Genomic DNA, 14,787 nt, shown 5'->3' on the forward strand with positions numbered 1-14,787 from the left:
CATTTAGTTGTATAGCAGACGCTTTTATCCAAAGCATTCAGGGAGCAATTAGCGATATTAGAATAGGTGCTAATACAAAGTTACTAGTTTCAACAAAAGCTAGACCACTACCTGTTGAGAGACGAGAGGGTTAGTGTACAATTTTTTCCCCCTTTCGTTTGTCTGTGAAGTATTCATATATGACGGTTATGAGAGATGTGGTTGACCGGACTGAGTTAGGAAGAATGGTCCACCAAGAAGGAGTTGTGAAGGAGAATGAGCGGGAAAACGGGATTTACTGCCCTTACGCAGGGTTCCTGATGGGGTGTAGGAGGGTGAGAAAGCATGCCGGTGCAGATCCAGTGATAGTCCTGTAGGCAAACATCAGTGACTTGATTCTCATCCGGGCATCAACCGGTAGCCAGTGGTTAGAGATGAAAAGGGGTGTCGCATGAGCCTTTTTGGGCTGTTGGAAGACGAGGCGTGCTGCTGCGTGGTTTGATAGCCCTTGCAGGAAGACCAGCAAGGAGAGCATTGCAGTAGTCCAACATTGAGATGACCAGGGTCTGGACAAGGAGTTGTGCCGCATGCTCATATATGTGAAGCTTCTCACTTTTACTGACATCAAAAAACATGTCTGTATGTTCTGCATGCCGTGGTTCAATGTGAGTTATGTCACTGACGTCAGACTTTTATTTATGGGACAGGCAGGTTCACAGACGTATTTTAACCTTGAGATCTAAATGAAAACATTTACTGTGAGTGAGAGTTTAAAGGAGTGTAGTTACGTAAATCAATAACATTTAAAATAAGTGTCTTTTAAAATTAATTTAATCAAGGTTATAGTATAAATATAATATAATATAATAATGTAAATATATTAATATAAATATGTATTTACATAACTAGGCATACAATCTAATGTAGGTGTAGTGTATTAGAAATGTACTGTTATTTTCTGACCCTTGATTCTTTACTATAAGTGAATTCTTTATTATAAGTAGCAAAAACTATATCCAGACACGCATAGACCACATTAAGCACAGACCAAAAGAGAAAAGAAACACAGTAGACCCTTTAACCTAAAAATATTACAATTTTGAAAATATTTTTAATGCAAATCAAGCTCATGTCACAAATTACTTTCCACCGCATTTCGTGCTTTTCTTCATTGGCCTGCATTTCTGTATTATAACCGCACTTTGGCATTAGCATAAATGTTGATGATCATGCTAATAAGGTTTTGTCGACCGTGACCTTGAGACTAAAGCCATTTTAACACATCTGCTGACTTACACCGACACCTCTTCTTCTGACCAATCAGCAACAGGACGGACAGAGACATCAGTCAGTGAACTCAACAGGGTTGAAACGCTTTCATTGTGTTTTCTTTGTAACCTCTCCCCTGGTTTTCAGATCTGTGATTTATGGTTGGTTTCCCAATGTTCCCAAGCCATCAGCACCATGAACTCCTCATGACTACCAACATCGGTCTGTGTGTGTCATATCTGTGCTTTATTCCAGCCTTTATAAACCTGAACATGTGAGTTTATAAGACACCATTTAAAACTACGAGAAACAGTTTTAAAGACTTCTCATGAGTAATGTAACTCAATGTACGTCAAGCAATGTTAATTCAATATAATTTTAAGTATGCTTCTGAGACGTACATAAACTTTTTAAACGTTGACTTTCTTTTTTTGTATGAGCGTGCAGGCAGTTCACGAATAAAACTGAAGACAACATTCACCTGACATGCATCCCATCAAAATGTCTTCTGTCAACATTCAGCAAATTCATTTACAGAACAAAGAGAATCACATTTTTACCAACGTTTTAATAGGTTTTTGACACCATTACTAGGTAATCCAGAAAGTAAAAATGTGAAATATCTGAAATTTAAATAATCACTTAGTTGCAGTGTGTTGAGATCTTTGTGTGTTGAAGTCACTTAACAGGTATACAACAAAAACAGATGCCGAATCTAAACAAGTTCTGCCTGCAGTGCATGTAGCTATTTCAACTGACATGGAGAAACTGAGAATGCTGTGTGTCACGGCTGCAGGTCGGTTAGAATTCACAGAGAAACTGCAAGCTTTGACTTTATCAAGATGATCTTGTTCTCCTGATATGATCCACAGGTTTCATGTCTAGGAACAACACCTGCTTTTTACCTTAAATGCACTTTAGAAATGTAAATATGAAAAGTTGCCGTAGCCTATCATTGATCACTAAGGTACTCTCTTTTTTTCCTTAGTAAAAACAATGGTAAAATTCATCACAATACATGAACTATGGAACCTCCTTTTCATTCTTAGAAGGAGTATTGTAATTGTATAACCGTGTGTTGTTCATATTTGTGCATGGTTGTGTATTATGTGATATTCCTGTATTATTTTGGTATTTCAATTAAATCTAGATAGAAATCTAGAAGAAAATGTGAGTGGTGCTTGCCGTGTCAAAACTGGGCAGTCACTATGGTGATGACATTTTAAGCCCCAAATGACTCTAACTAACCCCCATGTCTCCAAGAGGTTCTGATGCAGAGACATAGGTCTGGCTAAATGGTTGCTAAGCTAATTTATTGGTTGCTGTGGGCGTTGCTTGGCATGTGCCAACTCCGTGCCACAAGTTAATCTAACCAACCCCCATGTCCCATACGATGTTCTGATGACGAGATATAGGTCTTGCTAAACGGTTGCTAGGCTAATGTGTTTGGATGCTATGGGCGTGGCATATGCCAATTGATGATTCTCCGTGCCACAAGTAAAACTTACCAACCCCCATGACTCTACGATGTTCCGATGCCGAGATATAGGTCTTGCTAAACGGTTGCTAGGCTAATGTGTTTGGTTGCTATGGGCGTGGCTTCATAGCTTATTGGAGTTCCTGGAATACTGATTGGTTGCCTGAGTCAAATGAGCCCACAACGTTGTCTCTACCACAATGTGCTGCAATTTTATAATCGGAGTCTATTTGCTGGGTTACTTTAAATGATTGCTATGCGCCTGGATTAAGACACTGATTGGTTGCCTGAGTAAAATGAGCCCACCCCCTTGTCCTTATGTGGGCATATTTCCTGCCCCATTCTAGGGGAAAATTCGGGTTGATCTAACGCCCCAGGGGTACAACTTACACCCCATTGTGATGTAGGTTGTTACGACAAACCGTGCGGGATGAGTTACGCGCCAAATGGAACAAGAATAATAATGTATATGCACAATAACAACGCTCTTGATATGATTTTATTGAAACACATTTACACAATGATGATGATCCTCATCATCAAAACGTATATTCATTTCAGAAGTACACAGCACACAAGATGCTTTTCGCGTGTCATAGAGAAAAAAGAATAGAGGAACAAGTGACATTGTGCTAAAACCTAAACGTAGGATCTAATGTCTGTACAAACTAATGGTACTTCATTTCAAACAAAATCTTTACCTAAAGCAGTACTATTGTCATGATAGTGCCACATCATGTCATTACCTCATGCTTAATGTGGAGAGAGGCAATAATTGTTTATTTGGCTTGCCATATGCTCTCTCTACATTAAACATGAGGTTCTGTCATGATCCTGCCACTGGACCAAGAGAAACATGACATGATGTGGCAGAATCATGACAACTATATGTACAAGTTAAGAGAGGAAAAAAAGAGAAAAAAGTAATCAGAATTTAGATTTTATTTTCTTAATGTTATGCATGTTATTTTGTACTGGTTGTTGTAGTTTACCGCCTAATCTTGTTTCGTACGCATCACTAAAATGAAATATTATCATACATGCAAAAAACGAATATACTGAATAACTCAATGAGTTTAAATTAGGACAAATTTCATCTTGTCATGTTTCATTCAGTTAAAATACTGCACTTTATTAATGCTAAATAATATTTTACTTAAAAATGTCCAGCTGTATGTTACAACCATTACGAAACAAACATATCCCAGTGCCAACAGGACCATTAAGATATTTTGCATTATTTTGAAAGATTACTGGTATACCGTTATATGAAAATCATTACTTGTACATTTGTAGAGGCCCGCATTATGAAATTCAACCCCCAAACATTTTCCCGTATAGTATGTAAATACCATAAAAATTCCCATACTGCCAACACGCAGAGTTTAACTATGATCTCATGAACTGGTGTTTGCCTTTGTAGTGACTTCTGCCGTGATCGCTGTCGTTTCAAATATCAGTTTGTCTTTTGTCATATCTGCAGTTGCTTCGTTTTCACTTTGTTTAAAGAAACTTCCATGATGCTTCAGTCTGTGCTGCCTGGAAATTCAGCAATGGAAAGAAGAGTGTGAAGACCTGATATTTGACTCAAAGTAAATGATGTGAGTGACAACACACGGTACCTCTGCTCTCTCCTGTGCTGCGTGCTTTCATTGGATTTCACAAAGATAACAGAGTCTCCGCCCTGAGTCAACAAACCAAACTCACCCTCTTTAGGTCTAAATATCACCCTGAAAATATAAATCATGTTATCAGGCAACTTTGACGGGTGACAAACAGGTGATGTTTTAAGGCTTTGTAGGGTCACTCGCGTCGGTGCGTCTGAATATTGTCACCGTCACACACACACACACACACACACACAAGTTATTTCAAAAGCAACGACTCACTTTGCTTGCGTTTCTCCTGATTTAATCCTCATCCTGCGAATCATGAACTCATTGGTGCTGAAGAAGCCGGATAGATACGAGTCCTTCTCCCACAGGAGCTTCACCATCAGCAGCTCACCGATGTCTCTATCTGACGTCACCAGGAATGAGATGGTGCTGTTGGTCATCAAGATGGGACTAGATGGGAAGACACTGGTTCATTTAAGAAAATACTCCTTTGACCCACTTGTAGCTCAGAATGAAAAAAAAACATTCCCAAAAGTGAAACGTAGCATTTGTGAGAGAAAACTATATTTTGATTTAATTTAGTTGCATGATCAACGGAAACATACAGATCAACATAGTCGTCAATAAAGTCAAGTCTCATTGGTTCTTGTGTCTCGTGACCAAAATATCCATCTGTCAACTGGTCACGAGACACAAGAACCAATGAGAATTGTTTTTACTGACACGCATACAGTATAATTTATTAAACCAATTGATTCATTTGGATTACTTTAATAAAATAATAATCATCCGTTATGGTGAACCATTGCTTTAAGTTTCCAAAATACTCACACAGTGACGGCTATGTCATCTCCCTCATCTGTTGTGCCGAAGAGAGACACTTTCATTGGCTGCTCCAGTACAGTCATGTTTTTACTGCTGAACACATGCACCTTCATCTGGTAATGAAACACTGAGAAAATAATAAACATTACTTTCAGGTTAGATCAGTCATGTCTTATCTGTTACTAATACAACGTACAGATAAATCAGATGTGATCTGTGTGGTTGGACAAATTTCATGCTTACAACCCTACGAAAATCTCACCCTTGAAGGGCATCATGTCCCGCGTTTTGAGGTACATCTTTGCGCTTCGGGTGGTGCGGATTTTGTTGACGTTGTAGCCCAGTTTGTTGCAGCGGTTTTTGCGGCAGCTCAGGCACAGGCCCTTGTTAAAAGCGTCTCTGGAGCTGCAGCGGTACGCAAAACTCTCATGTTCCTGGTTCACCAGCGAGTCGATGAACAGGTGCACGGAGCGCTCGTGAGAGCATTTGACAATCTGGTCCATGTCTGATTTATTAAGAGAGGGGTCACAAACTTTATTTACAACACATGCTTGCAGTTTGGCTTCACGAATATTGAAAAGATGGAATCCTTTTGAGACATTCTAATGGGTTTAATGGTTATAATGGTAATTGTATTAGTTTAATGGAGACTATAATGGTCTCTACTGGTAATGTGTTGAGTTTTATTGGTGAATTTTGTATGGGAGATGGAAACCAATAGAACACCATTATGTCCTACTGAAATAAAACCTGAAACACAATAAATCAGTCATTTGTATAGATCAGTGGTTAATACCGCCTGTGATTAAACTGGACCATCACAAAATTCCTAGATTTAGTGTTTCGGGTATTATTTCAGTAGGATATAATGGTGTTGTGAAGCCACCGTAAGCGTTGGCGCCGCCATCTTGGTATGCCCAACTGACAGAGCGCCATTGACTTAAGAGTCAAAATGACGATCTAAATAACTAGATTTTCAGCTTATTAGGTGCACAATACGTTTTAGTTGACATGCGTGTTTAAATTAACTGTTACTTCTGATGTTTATCCAATGTTTATGTTTATTTTGGGCAGAATAGCGACATCAATGTATAGAAGGTGAGTGTGTATTGTGCACTGTTGTGTCATACGTTGACGTGTCCCGTGAGTCTACTGATCTGATATGTACGCAACTGTAATGAAAATGAACATAATCCGCTCTCTATCTAATAAGACGGGAAAATTCCCGACTTAAAATAATTTAACATTTGCATGCTTAAGACAGGGCGTTATAATAATGTACTTTGAGACTTTATATATAAAAGCTGGTATTTGTAAGTTAATGTTTTAACATTAATATGTGATAACTCCCTATTAATTTAACGGAGCGTTTGGGCATACCAATATTGCAGCGCGGAAATGACGTCATGAGCGATCCAGTCACTTATATAGATCAGTGGTATTAACCCATTATAAGAAAGATAAATCATGTGATTTTTGACGCAACAATACACAAAGTTGAAATAGTCACATACTGTAGATGCCGTAGGTGGCAATGAGCTTCATTGTATTTTGAATGCTGCAGCCCGGTTGGAAGGTTCCACCGTTTGGGTAGATGTCCACATGACCCACTGGTCTCTGGATACCGATGCTGAGGTCCGGCGATCCTCTGGTGTTTGTGTGCAGGACATCGACAAAGGTGGCATCATCAGGCGACAAACGCCAAAGACTGTCGGCATTCTCAAAACTGGGACCTGCTGGGTCCAGACCTATAAAGCGCAGCAGACAACACACACAGCATACTCAGTTCTTTCTTCCTGATAAAGAAATATTAAGAAATTATAAATACCGCTATGACCTCGTATAAGAGGCCAAATAACACGCGCCATTATTCTCTATGGTGCCTTTCGTGTGAGTGTTAAATGAAAGACTTCTCACCTGTAATTCTGTTAATTTTGTTGTTGGTGAGGTTTCCTGCGACGCCCGCCACGTGTGCACCAAGACTATAGCCCAAAAGATGCACCTTCTGTAGTGGATAGTCTAACTCCTGTAAAACAAAACAAATCTGTGTGTCTGTGTGTGTGTGCGCTTTTGTGCGTGTGGCTGAATCTGTATGTTTGTGTCTTCTGTGTTTCCACCTTTTTTGTTTCGACCTGCATAACCTTATATGTTTTGCTTATAGTCAATATGTTTTCTTGTACAGCTGCGTTGTAAAAATGAAAATTGTAAAAAGCGCTATATATATATATATATAGACTTGACTAAACAAATCACCTCAAGAAACCCATCCGGTCATTTTCACCCAATGATCACCAAAAGAGGATTTACAGTTAAAATGAATGTCCTCATGAAAGTCACTATTAACAATAATGGGATAACACTTTGGTCATATTACGGAAACGAGAATTCAGAACTGAGAAATGCCCTAAACCTGTGCTGGAAACAGAGAGGATCTATTTCTGAAATATGTTTTGTAACCCACACACACACATCAGTAAACGTAAGTCAAGACAAAAATAACAAATGCCCTGCCCGGAATGTAAGCAATGCTTTTCTCTTCACACCTCCAACCAGTTGACAAACTTGGCCACATCTTCTCCCACCAGTCTGGTGTTTTCTGCTGATGACGGGTAATGATTACTGGCCCTGTCCAGCCAGTCCACCACAATGACATTAGCATCGGGCTCACGCTCGAACAGAGCCGTCACAAGCTTATAGATCCAGCTTTCAAACAGTCCAGCAACCTGCAGGCAATATCACAAATTCAGTGTGTGTGGATATAGAATTATTCACTGAAACATACGTAGCTTAACAGAGTTACAAAGAAACCAATAGTAACATATCTGACATAAAATAAATAAATAAATGGTCAACAGTAGTTTAAAATATGAAGTCTACAAGCTTTAGGAAGTTCTTACCCACCGACACGGAGGTCAAATGTAAATATTGCTGCACGTGGTTTTTTACGGCTTGTCATTGACCTACTTTACAAAATGACATCGACTCACCGACCATCCATGGATGATCAAAAAGGTTTGGACATCGTTCCTGAAGTGACAGTCGGAAAGCGACTCCCGTTTTCCGGGGATCAGGGAGCAAAGATCCTCGTCTGGGAATTCTGCATTTCTGATAGAGAACTTGGACTCAATTTGACTGTAGTCCACTTCTTCAGTGGAGTTACCTGAAAGCACACAAACATAACATCATTTACAAGACAAAATCATACATAACAATAAACAACAATTCCATAGTTTGTTATACATTCTGCAGTTTTTTTGGGTCTATATTTCAGACCTTTCTTTGGAAAGCTGTGGGTCTCTTTACTTGTTGATCCAGAATCTAAAAGCTGAGAACCGCATAGAACACCATTGTTCCTCAACCTGCCATGTGCATCGCGTTTTACTTACCAGGCCATAAACAATTTTGAGCAATTTTATAATAAATATGGTAATTTAAACACTACAACAGTGAAATGTTTCATATAATCATATCCTTACCATTAACGCGGTAGATGTAATAAAATATAAACGTTACAATTATAACACCATTGACTACATTGATTCATTAAATACTTAAATATTTAATTTATAACGCTGGGGATTTTTTGTCGTAACACTGACAGGTGCAATGCAATGCAAACAACATGCAATGCCCTAAATATGTTGTTTTAAAGCACGTGTAATAAAATTAAATAATAAATGACGTAAATTTCCGTCTGGAAGTCGCTAAAGTTCAAACTTCTTACTTGTAAAGTGAGCTCCGGTAGAGTTAGAGATCGGCTCGCTCGCAATAAAAGAAAATCCAATAACCAGCAACCAGATACTTTCTTTTCCCATAGTACAGTACAAACAAATAATATACAGTTATTTATGGCCGTAAAAATAGCCGCACTTTCTGATTATACTCGCGTGTGTAGCGTGTGAACCTGCTGCTGCGCGCTGGCTTTATACCAAACAAGGCGTGGTTTTACTCGTACTCTTCGGCGATTGGCCAGGGGGCACGGCTATTAAGCTATTACGTCGTCTTCACGAGGCGCTGCGCAGACTAATCGTCGTTCGGCATTAAAGTACCGCGAGAGAGACTCGAAAGTTGCCAGTCTCGCGATAGTGTCTGTCAAACGCCGATGGGTCTGCGCATCGCCACGTGAGGTCGAACACGCCCACTATGAGTTTAATGAATGTACATTCAGCCCGCTGTCAATCACCAGCTTAACGTAAACAAGCGCATGTAAATAAGTTGCTCTAGTTGTCTTTGTAGCCTCTTTTATAGAAAGCGAAACATTTGATGCGACTAACATTAAAGCCTTCTTTGTTTTGCGCTTTGATACGTCATGAAAGGCTTAGGTTGATGTCTACACGTGGGAAAATGTACATGTTATTGAGCCAGATGTACATTTGTGGTTTCTAAGGCTTAGCCTATAGTTATATGATTTTTTCCCTTATTTTTGTAACACGGTGTCTGATTTTATTTCTCTATCATGGCTCATGCAGAAACTAAATATTAGTGTAGTCTCTTTTCTCTTTAGAGACGGTTGAAGCAGCAAACATCTCAGCTTTAATATCATTGCTGTCTATGCAAACAACAGAGGGAGCTATTAAACAAGATCTATGATCTATGAAAACAAGATTGATGTTTTTCGACAGATTCATAACTACACAAACAGTCATGATGGTCCTGAAGACTGAAGTCTGTATTCTTAAGGTGCTTTTGATCAACTCGCAACAACCTACATCTCTATGGTATCAGATTTGCTAATGCTTTATGGTATTCTTTCAGCCTCTGGATATTGTCTTGAAATTGAATGTTCTGCATTTTTTTATATTGCCAAATTTGTTTAGACGGTTTTATTGCACATTGTTGCTCGTGTGTTGTACCTACTAAGTGCTTCTATTGTTTGTTTCTTTGGATAAAAGCGTCTGCCAAATGGCTCAATGTAAACTTGAAGATGAGTTGAGATGTTCTGAGTACATGTTCATTTCCTAATAATTAAAAAGTGAATGATTGCATGTATGGATTTGTTAAGATCTCATCTGGTAAGATAAAGAACTTTGACAAATACCATCACTTCATCTCCTGTTCTTCCTCCTGATATAATGTTCGGTGTGTTTCATGTTATATAATTGGAAAACATGGAAATCTCCATCCATGTGTGTTAGCCTGCCGTGATCAGCGTTACCTTTATCAGACACAATATAGTATACCTAGAATTTCAAAATCAAGTGCGGCAGATCCTTTTCTTATCTAGCGCCTAAACTTTGGAACAGTCTTCCCTGCACTGTCCGGGAGGCAGACACACTCTGTCAGTTTAAATCTAGACTAAAGACGCATCTTTTTAATCTTGCATACACTACACTATCATAATATATATATTCAATATATATATTTCAAAGATCTAGGCTGCACTAGTTAGATCAACCGGAACCAGGGACACTTCCAATACCAACTTATGCATTTATTGCATCAAAGAGTGCAGAACAGTGCACTACTCTCAGCCAGTCTTGTCTCATTGTTCCAAGGTTACTAGAGCGGGCAGGACGCAGTCCAAGGTTCCCGGAGCGGGCAGGGCGCAATCCATTCCTAGACCTGACAAATGCTGGATGAAGGACGTGGCGACTCTAATAATCTAATAGCGACTGAAGTTTTGTAATGATACATTTTAAATCTAACTTTTTTATTTTGCCTTGTTGTGCGCGCACTGTCGAGCTTGTGCAGAGGCTGCAGTTGTTGCCAGAGGGGAACTGGAATCCCCTGGTTAGGCCTGGTTTCCCTCTGAGGGTTTTTTCTCCTCCAATGGAGTTTTGGGTTCCTCGCCACCGTTGGCATACTGTTTTGCACTGTTTGCCTGGCCGGGGGGCTGCTAGAATTTGATAGTCTTGTGTGGGTCAGTTGTGGCCTGGGGGTTAGAGCGTTGGGCTTGTGATCAGAAGGTTGCTGGTTCTAATCTCAGTGCCAGCAGGTCATGACTGAAGGGCCCTTGAGCAAGGCACCTTACCCCTGATTGCTCTGCAGTAATGTGTCACTGTAAAAAACTACTTGTAAGTCGCTTTGGATAAAAGCGTCTGCCAAATGAATAAATGTAAATGTAAATTTAATTAACACTGCATATAGGAATTTATTGTGTGTCTGATATTTGACCCGTGTTTTGACTTCCATAACCTTTTATGTTTTACTTATAGTCAATGTTTTCTTGTACAGCTGCTTTGTAACAATGAAAATTGTAAAAAGCGCTATATAAATAAAGCTGACTTGACTTGACTAGAGTGGGTTGAGAATACACTTTGGTCCTGTAGGCTTTATGACGTTACTTCCTAAAATAAATTTGTTTGAATCTGCCAAAACTAGGTTACAGCACTTTTACTATAATAACAATAAGGTTAATTTTTCTAAGAGCAGTACCTTCAGTATGATGAAGGCAGGAGGATGAAGACTCTTCTATAGCTAGAAGGTTGGTCAGACTTACTTGTGCTATGATGCCACCTATTGGGTTAAATAATAACCCACCAACAAACAGTCAAAAGCTGTTTATAACCTGAGTTTAATAGTCGACAAATAGGGCAAAAGTTGCCATTATACATGCATTAATGTTTGTATGAATCAATGTTAATAATTGTCTAAACTTTTCACTGCATCACTGGAACTTCTTTCTATCAGTATGATCATCAATGTCCTGATGCAGAAGTGAAAATGGTGTGTAGAAGTTGTCGTGTCACCGCTAGAGGGCAGGAAAGGCCATTTAACCCACTGAGCACTAAAACGAATTTATACGATTATATTTTTTAACGATTTATATTTTAATGCAAATACTTTTAATGCAAAAAAATATTATGTCTAAAGACCATTGTGAAATTAACGTCACCTTGTTTCAAATTCATCTACATGCCAAATTAGTTTGTTTTGACAAATGACGTTTGAACTGAGACCTTGAAGTTTGATCTAAGATCAAATATCTGATTTCTGGCCTACAGGTCAGGCCAAGGTAGTTAGCCAATTCGTTTGTGCCAAAATGGACAATACACTTATTTAATTTGAAAAATTACTATAAAATTTTTAGCTACGCAGGTAAAAAGGTAAATCACTGGAGTACAATGAATTGTGGTCAGTGTAATTGCAACTGGTTATTGCGTTTTTAAAATGATCATTTCACTCTATATCATTTATACCAAGTAAGCCCATTGGCTACTGAGAGGAACGTGCTTCTTGTGAACAAATGCATTATTCCACTTCATCCCCATGTATATTGTTTAAAAGGAAAATAATATTAGACAGATTCAAAACTCTTTGGCTAATTTTCCAATCTCACTGTAGTTTCAGATCGCTGGTTGACAAGAGCCCCATTACAACCATTCACATTAACTTTAACTTGACTGCCCGCATGAAAATCACTATCATATCTCTTGTGTTGGTATGACTGACTGGTATGATCTCACATTCATGCGACTAACAGCTTAAACATGACTGAGAATACAAAAATAAGTGCACAAGTTGATGATAAAGAATAAAGAAACAAAAGGTATTGTTTACATATTGTCATTTTGTTGTGTACATAGAGATTAAGGAAGAAACATATCAAAACAAACACATACACATGTTAACTAATGTGCAATAATTGTAATGCCTTTTCATAAGGGCACTAAATCCCTTTAAACTCCTTCCTGGTGGCACTTTTATGACATATCGCTTATTGCTCCCTGAACTCTGTGTGAGTCACTTTGGATAAAAGCGTCTGCTAAATGTCTAAATGTAAATGCAATAAGGACATTTATTAAGAAAGCAAATAGGAAACATTTTGATTTCATGTTGTCTTTAAATGAAGTATTACATTTTGGTTTGTGTTCTGTATGCAGAAAAAAAACTGTACTGTGTTTGGACTGATCATTTGTTCTATATTTGTCAGGTTTTCATTTAAAAGTTGACACAGAAACACGTCACCGCTTACTCTAAACCTGTACGGTGTTATAATTTCAGTGGAATCTTAACAGCTCCGTTATATACAAAGCGAGTTTATAATAACCGAGACTAAAACTACACGTTTCTTTTTCTGCATATGGCAGCCCACATGAAAATCACTATGATATCTCTTGTGTTGGTATGACTGACTCACTGTCTGCAGCAGAAACATCCTCCTCGTGTCAAACATCTCACATTCATGCGACTAACAGCTTAAACATGCCTGAGAATACAAAAATAAGTGCACATGTTATAATTCATCTACAGCCCACAAGAGTGATCTAAGTATCTCAACGTCTGAATGAGGTTGTATGGATGGATGAAGAGAGAGAGAGAGAGAGAGATCTCATCTATATCTGTTTTCCCTGAGGTCTCAGATGGCTTCTATGGCTCTGTGACTCATTTCGGCTGAGCTCTCAGTAACCGATTCGAGATTTGACTAAACACTGATGATATTAACTTGTATTAGCACCTATTGTACAATTGCTCTTTGTATGATATATCGCTTATTGCTTCCCGAACTCATTGTAAGTCGCTTTGGATAAAACCGTCTGACTAAATGTAAATGTAACCATATACGCCAGAAATTAACCAGGAAACCACGGAAGTGTCAAATAAAGAAATGTAGATTCTGTCAATGTGGTCACACAGCTCTGAAAGGGTTTTAGCTACTATAATGAAAGTGTGTTTAGAAGTTGAATGTTAGGAGCTTGTGTTGTTCTCTCTCGGGGTCATCGGCCAATAGCGACAGCGTTTGGCTCCATTCTCAGGACCTCGGTAATGCTCTTGTCTCAGGGTATCAAATCAGTCTATTCCCAAGATGCCTGATGCTTTTATGGCTGTTTTTACTATAAAAGGACATGAGGAGAGGAGATCTACTTCCCGTGGGAGGATCTTTTTTCCTGCCAGTGACTGATAGATCTCTCTCTCTCCATTCATTTACATCACATCTTATTCTAATGTTCTCACATGTGTTTATTATAACTCACGTTTCCACATGAAAAAACACAGATGAGATCTCTGTAATATCTCACTTATTTCTTATAGATGAATTTCGAGGATGGGCAAATGGAAACTTTTGCACAATTTCCCTGTATCAGGGTTTTCATCAGCTTGTGGTATTTCAACATTTCCAATTTTTACATTTTTGTGTATACATTCATTTTACATTGGCTGGGCTGTGAAAGAGCAACATCTGAGTAATAACATCTCCACATATCTCACTGATTATTCATCTCATGAAGATGCACTTCTCATGAGACTCCACCGAGGTCTTGAAACACTTTGTAAGGTTGATAGCTCATCTGGGAGACTCGTGCTTGAAGGATTACTACAGTTGTTTGTTGGTGTAAGCACCGGGCTTTTAAAAATCTTAGGATTTGATTTTAGACTGTATTTTAAGACTGACCGGCTGCCGGGCACACTGACTGACCATCACGACACATCATCATCTTTAAATGAGCTTCAGTAAACCAACCCTTATAATAAGTTTATTCAAGCATGCTATAGCCTAGACTTTACTTATACTAAATGCAAGAAAGTATACTTTCGGTCTACTTTTTATGTTCTTGTCATAAATACATTTAAAATTGACAAAAGTATACTTATTTATTTGAAAGAGCGACTAAGTGATTGGCCTGTGAATATCATTACCGACATTCTCACAACCAACAAATTTGATGTAAAATGTAATGT

General features: G+C 38.6%; 1 protein-coding gene across 3 annotated transcripts; it reads right to left on the bottom strand.

The window, feature by feature from the left end:
- Nucleotides 1-3,162: 3,162 nt before the first annotated feature.
- Nucleotides 3,163-9,093, bottom strand: LOC306891619 (lipoprotein lipase). Of its 3 annotated transcripts, none has more exons than XM_079451987.1 (10): nt 8,891-9,064; nt 8,154-8,326; nt 7,710-7,889; nt 7,084-7,192; nt 6,681-6,914; nt 5,429-5,671; nt 5,173-5,293; nt 4,615-4,791; nt 4,348-4,455; nt 3,163-4,264 (listed from the first exon to the last, which is right to left on the bottom strand). In XM_079451987.1, exons 1-10 carry the CDS (start codon nt 8,979-8,981, stop codon nt 4,123-4,125), a joined length of 1,578 nt encoding a protein of 525 aa, XP_079308113.1. In that variant the 5' UTR covers nt 8,982-9,064; the 3' UTR covers nt 3,163-4,122. The 3 variants fall into 3 exon arrangements, with proteins under 3 accessions (XP_079308113.1, XP_079308112.1, XP_079308114.1); XM_079451986.1 differs by having other exon boundaries at nt 3,207-4,264; nt 4,615-4,806; nt 8,891-9,093; XM_079451988.1 differs by lacking the exon at nt 5,429-5,671 and having other exon boundaries at nt 3,207-4,264; nt 8,891-9,062.
- Nucleotides 9,094-14,787: the final 5,694 nt, after the last annotated feature.

This window comes from Barbatula barbatula, assembly GCF_947034865.1.
Source record: "Barbatula barbatula genome assembly, chromosome: 3".
Classification (NCBI taxonomy): Eukaryota; Metazoa; Chordata; class Actinopteri; order Cypriniformes; family Nemacheilidae; genus Barbatula; species Barbatula barbatula.